This window comes from Lepisosteus oculatus, unplaced genomic scaffold (genome assembly GCF_040954835.1).
Source record: "Lepisosteus oculatus isolate fLepOcu1 unplaced genomic scaffold, fLepOcu1.hap2 HAP2_SCAFFOLD_663, whole genome shotgun sequence".
NCBI lineage: Eukaryota > Metazoa > Chordata > Actinopteri > Semionotiformes > Lepisosteidae > Lepisosteus > Lepisosteus oculatus.
In genome coordinates this window covers 3518-12808 of record NW_027168217.1, presented here as the reverse complement: position 1 = coordinate 12808, position 9291 = coordinate 3518, and the positions used below count along the sequence as shown (strand labels likewise).

At 57.5% G+C, this 9291-nt stretch overlaps 1 protein-coding gene across 1 annotated transcript; it reads left to right on the top strand.

The window, feature by feature from the left end:
* Positions 1 to 115: 115 nt before the first annotated feature.
* On the top strand, positions 116 to 8888 carry mrps18b (mitochondrial ribosomal protein S18B). Its single transcript, XM_069186615.1, is given in 9 exon segments — positions 116 to 213; positions 397 to 633; positions 2418 to 2586; positions 3383 to 3480; positions 4353 to 4421; positions 5037 to 5103; positions 5966 to 6025; positions 8531 to 8610; positions 8613 to 8888. Coding segments are annotated over 8 exon segments (777 nt in total). The 5' UTR covers positions 116 to 213; positions 397 to 549; the 3' UTR covers positions 8763 to 8888.
* The last annotated feature ends 403 nt before the right edge of the window (positions 8889 to 9291 follow it).

Genomic DNA, 9291 nt, shown 5'->3' with positions numbered 1-9291 from the left:
CATCGTGCCGCAGACGTGTGGAAATGCACTATATTATATTCTTGAGGGTTTACTGATCTTTAATTATGTAGGGGTGAACGTTTTTCCCCCGTCTTTAAAATAAAAGTGCGTGTCATGCGCGTTCACGCGTCTGGTCACGTCCGCCTCTCGGCAGTCCAATTCCCCGTCACCCGGCTGGGGACCCCAAGCTTCTCCCTAGAAAACGGGGTGCAGGTGATTAATCCATACGATACAATTAAAGGGGGTTGTGTTTGACGCCGATTTTTATTGGCCACAGCTTTTAAAACACACACACACACCGTCGACGACACACGAACGCGCATCGGCGCCATTGCGGCAGCGAACGGTTTTTAAACAAATTCAACCGACTGAGGGGGGCTTATTTTTTCTTCGAAGGTGTCTGTTCCGCGTCATACTTCCCATCGCGACCGCAAAAAGCTCGAACTAGAAGAAAAAACCCGAACTCTGCGGGATTTGTTTTGTTTCGGTGACCCCCCTCTTCCGCCAACGCGACCCCTGACCTTTGAACCCTTAACAAGGCCGGGAAAGATGGCGGCCTCCTTGTCGGGCATGTTGAGGGGACTCGTTCAGCGGGCCACGCCTGTCGTTTTGAGGGGTCTCCGGGATGCTCAGGTAGGCCCCCCCGCCAAAAGAAACCTACAACAAACCGAAACCCACATAATTCGGTATTAAAGGCACACCGACGGCCTCACGGTCAAGTCTCACCGGTCCGATACAAGTTGGCACTCATACGCCTCGCTGAAATATTGTACTTGAAAAATAAATGTTTATAAATATATATATTTAACTCGACACGCTGCAGAAATAAAGTATGAAAGCTGCTAAAGTGCCTCAGACAATTTTTTACATCATTTCAGTTTTCTCATGCAAACCGGGCGTATCGTTTTCATAACAAACCCTCCCTAGCCTCTGTGCTTCGGATGCTAATTTGTAGGGTTTTTTTTTAAAAAAAAAATTCTGTCCACCGCAGATCTGTCGGATCTGACCCTGCTCCTTTCCCCCCGTTTAACGAGTGTATTAAAAAACCGACCCGACGGGCGGGTTACGAATTTAATCGCTGCGGGGGGGGTGGTCGTGTTCATCATAATCATCACATAGCGCTTTTCTGGACACTCCACTCAAAGCGCTTTCTTCAGATGTATTAATCATTCATTATATGTTTAAATCGTACCAAGAGAGGCAGTTGAGAAGGGGTCCTTCCAGAGGGGTCGAGGTCTAAACCGGTGGGGGTTTCCCAGGACACCAGTCCATCACAGGACACACACACACACTCACCCACCCTGGACAGGACACCAGTCCATCACAGGACACACACACACACTCACCCACCCTGGACAGGACACCAGTCCATCACAGGACACACACACACTCACACACCCTGGACAGGACACCAGTCCATCACAGGACACACAAACACACACCCTGGACAGGACACCAGTCCATCACAGGACACACACACACTCACACACCCTGGACAGGACACCAGTCCATCACAGGACACACACACACACACACTCACACACCCTGGACAGGACACCAGTCCATCACAGGACACACTCACACAGCCTGGACAGGACACCAGTCCATCACAGGACACACACACTCACACACCCTGGACAGGACACCAGTCCATCACAGGACACACACACACACACACACTCACACCCCCTGGACAGGACAGCAGTCCATCACAGGACACACACACACACTCACACACCCTGGACAGGACAGCAGTCCATCACAGGACACACACACACTCACACCCCCTGGACAGGACACCAGTCCATCACAGGACACACACACACACTCACTCACACACCCTGGACAGGACACCAGTCCATCACAGGACACACACACACACTCACACCCCCTGGACAGGACACCAGTCCATCACAGGACACACACACACACTCACTCACTCACACACCCTGGACAGGACACCAGTCCATCACAGGACACACACACACACTCACTCACACACCCTGGACAGGACACCAGTCCATCACAGGACACACACACACACTCACACCCCCTGGACAGGACACCAGTCCATCACAGGACACACACACACACACACACACACACACACACACACACCCACCCTGGACAGGACACCAGTCCATCACAGGACACACACACACACACCCACCCTGGACAGGACACCAGTCCATCACAGGACACACACACACTCACACACCCTGGACAGGACACCAGTCCATCACAGGACACACACACACACACACACACACACACACACCTGGACAGGACACCAGTCCATCACAGGACACCCACTTCCCCAGACGTGCAGTAAAGACATCGTCTGGGCTGTTTCCCGAAGTGGCGGTAGCTGTGCGCCTGTCTCACGGCCTGGCTCTCTCTGTCTGTGTGCCCCGCAGCTCGTGCCCCGGCCGGGACAGCGGGGGCTGGCGTTGCGCCGCTTCGCCAGCACGGCGGCGCCAAGGGAGCCCGCGCCCGCCGGAGGGGCCGGAGAGACCACCCAGGCGGAGGCCTTCGACAGCCTCGCGCGCTACAGGGAGAGGCCCTGGGAGTACCTGGACAGCGAGGGTACGGCGTGCGCTGGGGGGGGGTCACAGGGGTCAGCACTGCTGACTCACAGCGCTGGGGTTCCTGGGCTCCATCCCGGATCTGGGGGGTGCTGTCTGTGTGGAGTCCAGGGTGTGAGACTGTGTGTGTGTGTCCTGTGATGGACTGCTGTCCTGTCCAGGGTGTGTGTCCTGTGATGGACTGCTGTCCTGTCCAGGGTGTGTGTGAGTGTGTGTCCTGTCCAGGGTGTGTGTGTGTGTGTGTGTGTGTCCTGTGATGGACTGCTGTCCTGTCCAGGGTGTGTGTGTGTCCTGTGATGGACTGCTGTCCTGTCCAGGGTGTGTGTGTGTCCTGTGATGGACTGGTGTCCTGTCCAGGGTGTGTGTGTGTCCTGTGATGGACTGGTGTCCTGTCCAGGGTGTGTGTGTGTCCTGTGATGGACTGGTGTCCTGTCCAGGGTGTGTGAGTGAGTGTGTGTGTCCTGTGATGGACTGGTGTCCTGTCCAGGGTGTGTGAGTGAGTGTGTGTGTCCAGTGATGGACTGGTGTCCTGTCCAGGGTGTGTGAGTGTGTGTGTCCTGTGTTTGACTGGTGTCCTGTCCAGGGTGTGTGAGTGTGTGTGTGTCCTGTGATGGACTGGTGTCCTGTCCAGGGTGTGTGAGTGAGTGTGTGTCCTGTGATGGACTGGTGTCCTGTCCAGGGTGTGTGAGTGTGTGTGTGTGTCCTGTGATGGACTGGTGTCCTGTCCAGGGTGTGTGTGTGTCCTGGGTGGTGCTCTGCTGGCTGACAGGGGTCTGCTCTGTTTCTCCCCCCCCTAGAGTATGTTGAGCGCTACGGACAGCGGGAGGTGTGGACTGACTACCGCAGGAACCACAAGGGGGGGATCCCCCCACAGAAGACACGCAAGACCTGCATCGTGAGTGGTCTCAATGCGCACACACACACACAGAGAGAGAGAGACTGTAGATCAGACTGTACAGCCCAGAGTGTCTCCTCCTACAGCCCCAACACACAGCAGATCAGGGGCAGGAGAGAGAGAGAGACTGTAGATCAGACTGTACAGCCCAGAGTGTCTCCTCCTACAGCCCCAACACACAGCAGATCAGGGGCAGGAGAGAGAGAGTGAGAGACTGTAGATCAGACTGTACAGCCCAGAGTGTCTCCTCCTACAGCCCCAACACACAGCAGATCAGGAGCAGGAGAGAGAGAGACTGTAGATCAGACTGTACAGCCCGGAGTGTCTCCTCCTACAGCCCCAACACACAGCAGATCAGGAGCAGGAGAGAGAGAGAGAGACTGTAGATCAGACTGTACAGCCCAGAGTGTCTCCTCCTACAGCCCCAACACACAGCAGATCAGGGGCAGGAGAGAGAGAGAGAGACTGTAGATCAGACTGTACAGCCCAGAGTGTCTCCTCCTACAGCCCAACACACAGCAGATCAGGGGCAGGAGAGAGAGACTGTAGATCAGACTGTCCAGCCCAGAGTGTCTCCTCCTACAGCCCCAACACACAGCAGATCAGGGGCAGGAGAGAGAGAGAGACTGTAGATCAGACTGTCCAGCCCAGAGTGTCTCCTCCTACAGCCCCAACACACAGCAGATCAGGGGCAGGAGAGAGAGAGAGAGGCTGTAGATCAGACTGTACAGCCCAGAGTGTCTCCTCCTACAGCCCCAACACACAGCAGATCAGGGGGAGGAGAGAGAGAGAGGCTGTAGATCAGACTGTACAGCCCAGAGTGTGGAGCCTCTGTCCTGACCACAATATCTGTGCGTTTCTTGTGCCTTCAGAGGGGGGATAAGATCTCGGGGAACCCCTGTCCCATCTGCCGAGACCCCAAGCTCGTCGTCCACTACCAGGTGAGTCCCGCCCCGCCTTCCCATCATGCCCCCAGCACCGCCTCTCCCCGGCGGGCACGGCTTTGCCAAAGGTCAAAGGTCACGTCTGCAGGGGGGGACCCCGATATACAATACACGCCGGGAACAAGGGGTGTCAGCTCGGTGCAGGCGGAGCCTTCTGGGAAGATAGCGACTGTAAGGTGGGCTGAGTTGCTGTCCCATGTAGCAACCCACATACCTGGACTTTACTGGTACTTTCTGGGGGGTCGTAGTGTGGTGTACTGGGCAGCCCCCCTGGCATCCTGACTACAGGTGGGGTTGTGGGTTCGAGTCCCCTCTGAGACGAGTACGTCACCCCCCACCCCCTGCCAAACGGTGGCTCCCAGCCCACCCAGCTGTCCCGCCACAAGAGACGGTGACCGCAGAATCGAGGACGTCCGCCGGCCTGGAACGTAGTGACCACCGGGCTCCAGCAGGGGGCGGCGTTGCTCTTGCTGCTAAAGGGGGGCCGGCCTGCCGACGCGTAGGCCAAGCTGCGGACTGGATCAGCTGCCGGGGGGCTCCAGCAGGGGGGCCGTGCGGGGGTCCGGCCCTTCCACTCACCCGTCTCACCCTCCCTCTCTCTCTCCCTCTCAGAACGTGAAGCTGCTGCAGCAGTTCCTCAGCCCGCACACGGGAGAGGTGTACGACTCCACGCGCACAGGTAGGGCCCCCCGGGGGACCCCTCTGTCCTCCCTCTCTCCCGTTCTCCCTGCGGGTCTGACATCGCCCCTGCCCTCCCTCTCAATTCAATTCAATTCAAGGTGCTTTATTAGCATGACCGATGGGTACAATCAGTGTTGCCACAGCAAATAAAAATAATAAAATTAACATGGAACAAAACAAAAAATAGAAGTAAAATAAAACCTACAGACATTTACAACATTTACAACAGAGACGTATTATAAAATATTGCCATATTCTGTATCTCAGTATCCATCTCTCTCTCTCTCTCCTCTCTCTCCTGCACTCTGTATCTCAGTATCCATCTCTCTCTCTCTCTCCTGCACTGTCTGTATCTCAGTATCCATCTCTCTCCTCTCTCTCCTGCACTGTCTGTATCTCAGTATCCATCTCTCTCCTCTCTCTCCTGCACTCTGTATCTCAGTATCCATCTCTCTCCTCTCTCTCCTGCACTGTCTGTATCTCAGTATCCATCTCTCTCCTCTCTCTCCTGCACTGGCTGTATCTCTGTATCCATCTCTCTCCTCTCTCTCCTGCACTGTCTGTATCTCAGTATCCATCTCTCTCTCTCTCTCCTGCACTGTCTGTATCTCTGTATCCATCTCTCTCCTCTCTCTCCTGCACTGTCTGTATCTCTGTATCCATCTCTCTCCTCTCTCTCCTGCACTGTCTGTATCTCTGTATCCATCTCTCTCCTCTCTCTCCTGCACTGTCTGTATCTCTGTATCCATCTCTCTCCTCTCTCTCCTGCACTGTCTGTATCTCTGTATCCATCTCTCTCCTCTCTCTCCTGCACTGTCTGTATCTCTGTATCCATCTCTCTCTCTCTCTCTCCCCTGCAGGTGTCTGCATGAGGCAGCAGAAGAGTCTGACCCGAGCCATCGACACGGCCAGAGAGCACGGTGAGGCGCCCGTCCTCCACTTCCCTCCCCTGTCCCCCGTCCCCGGGGACAGTGGAGACAGAGGGGAGACAGGGGATAGACAGGGGTGAGGAGAGGGGAGAGACAGTGGATAGACAGGGGGGAGGAGAGAGGAGAGACAGTGGATAGACAGGGGGGAGGAGAGAGGAGAGACAGTGGATAGACAGGGGGGAGGAGAGAGGAGAGACAGTGGATAGACAGGGGGGAGGAGAGAGGAGAGACAGTGGATAGAGGGGTGAGGAGAGGAGAGACAGTGAGGAGAGGGGAGACAGGGGTGAGGAGAGGGGAGACAGTGGATAGACAGGGGTGTGGAGAGGAGAGACAGTGGATAGACAGGGGTGAGGAGAGGGGAGACAGTGGATAGACAGGGGTGAGGAGAGGGGAGACAGTGAGGAGAGGGGAGACAGTGGATAGACAGGGGTGAGGAGAGGGAGAGACAGTGAGGAGAGGGAGAGACAGTGGATAGACAGGGGTGAGGAGAGGGGAGACAGTGGATAGACGGGGGTGAGGAGAGGGAGAGACAGTGAGGAGAGGGGAGACAGTGGATAGACAGGGGTGAGGAGAGGGGAGACAGTGGATAGACAGGGGTGAGGAGAGGGGAGACTGGATAGACAGGGGTGAGGAGAGGGGAGACAGTGGATAGACGGGGGTGAGGAGAGGGAGAGACAGTGAGGAGAGGGGAGACAGTGGATAGACAGGGGTGAGGAGAGGGAGAGACAGTGAGGAGGGGAGACAGTGGGGAGAGGGAGAGACAGTGAGGAGAGGGGAGACAGTGGATAGACGGGGGAGGAGAGGGGAGAGACAGTGGATAAGACAGGGGTGAGGAGAGGGGAGACAGTGGATAGACAGGGGTGAGGAGAGGGGAGACAGTGGATAGACAGGGGTGAGGAGAGGGAGAGACAGTGAGGAGGGGAGACAGTGGATAGACAGGGGTGAGGAGAGAGTAGACAGGGGTGTGGAGAGGGGAGACAGTGGATAGACGGGGGTGAGGAGAGGGAGAGACAGTGGATAGACGGGGGTGAGGAGAGGGAGAGACAGTGAGGAGAGGGAGAGACAGTGAGGAGAGGGGAGACAGTGGATAGACAGGGGGGAGGAGAGGGGAGAGACAGTGGATAGACAGGGGTGAGGAGAGGGGAGACAGTGGATAGACAGGGGTGAGGAGAGGGGAGACAGTGGATAGACAGGGGTGAGGAGAGGGGAGACAGTGAGGAGAGGGGAGACAGTGGATAGACGGGGGTGAGGAGAGGGAGAGAGTGAGGAGAGGGGAGACAGTGGATAGACAGGGGTGAGGAGAGGGAGAGACAGTGAGGAGGGGAGACAGTGGATAGACAGGGGGGAGGAGAGGGGAGACAGTGGATAGACAGGGGTGTGGAGAGGAGAGACAGTGGATAGACAGGGGTGAGGAGAGGGGAGACTGGATAGACAGGGGTGAGGAGAGGGGAGACAGTGAGGAGAGGGGAGACAGTGGATAGACGGGGGTGAGGAGAGGGAGAGACAGTGGATAGACAGGGGTGAGGAGAGGGGAGACAGTGGATAGACGGGGGTGAGGAGAGGGAGAGACAGTGAGGAGAGGGGAGACAGTGGATAGACGGGGGTGAGGAGAGGGAGAGACAGTGAGGAGAGGGGAGACAGTGGATAGACAGGGGTGAGGAGAGGGAGAGACAGTGGATAGACGGGGGTGAGGAGAGGGAGAGACAGTGGATAGACGGGGGTGAGGAGAGGGAGAGACAGTGAGGAGAGGGGAGACAGTGGATAGACAGGGGGGAGGAGAGGGGAGAGACTGGATAAGACAGGGGTGAGGAGAGGGGAGACAGTGGATAGACGGGGGTGAGGAGAGGGAGAGACAGTGAGGAGAGGGGAGACAGTGGATAGACAGGGGTGAGGAGAGGGAGAGAGTGAGGAGGGGAGACAGTGGATAGACAGGGGTGAGGAGAGAGTAGACGGGTGTGGAGAGAGGAGACAGTGGATAGACAGGGGGGAGGAGAGGGGAGAGACAGTGGATAAGACAGGGGTGAGGAGAGGGGAGACAGTGGATAGACAGGGGTGAGGAGAGGGGAGACAGTGAGGAGAGGGGAGACAGTGGATAGACAGGGGTGAGGAGAGGGAGAGACAGTGGATAGACAGGGGTGAGGAGAGGGGAGACAGTGGATAGACGGGGGTGAGGAGAGGGAGAGACAGTGAGGAGAGGGGAGACAGTGGATAGACAGGGGTGAGGAGAGGGAGAGACAGTGAGGAGGGGAGACAGTGGATAGACGGGGTGAGGAGAGGAGAGACAGTGGATAGACAGGGGTGAGGAGAGGGAGAGACAGTGAGGGGAGACAGGGGTGAGAGAGATTGCTGGGGAGGAGAGGGGGGGGATGCCTGACCTTCCTGACGCCAGGCCTCGGGTCGTCTCCCCCGTCCCCGTCCCCCTCCCCCCCCACCGTCCCCTGCCCTTGCTCCCGTTCTCCGGAGCCCAGACTGAGCGGCTCTCTCTCCTCTCCCCAGGGCTGCTGCCGGTCCAGGTGCCCCTCGCGGACTTCGAGGGGAAGGACTTCTCCAACCGCCACGGCGCCGTCGCCCCCGGCCCCGCCCCCCCCCGCCGCCGGGCCGGGCCGCCGGCGAGCCCTGGTACAGCTGGTACCGGCCGCCCCGGCCCGACCCCCGCGACCTGGCCCGCGTCCAGAGGGTCTACAGGAAGTACCTCCGGCCCGCGCAGGAAGGGCCCGCTGGCGAGTGAGCCGCCACGAGGGGGACTCGGGGCGCCTGAACTGCTCTGGGGGTCTCCCTTCGAGACCCGCGTCCCTCGTTTTTTTTCTCTGTGAACGAACTTTGAGGACGGAAATAAAAGTTATATTCATCCACCCCTCCGTCTCCCCCCGGCTCTCTCTCCAGGACAGGGTCATAGACTGGGGAGCTGGAGTCTGTCCCAGCAAGCAACAGGCACAAGGCAGGGCTCACCCTGGACAGGACAGCAGTCCATCACAGGACACACACACACCCTGGACAGGACACCAGTCCATCACAGGACACACACACACACTCACACACCCTGGACAGGACAGCAGTCCATCACAGGACACACACACTCACACACCCTGGACAGGACACCAGTCCATCACAGGACACACACACACACCCTGGACAGGACACCAGTCCATCACAGGACACACACACACACTCTGGACAGGACACCAGTCCATCACAGGACACACACACACATTCACACACCCTGGACAGGACACCAGTCCATCACAGGACACACACAG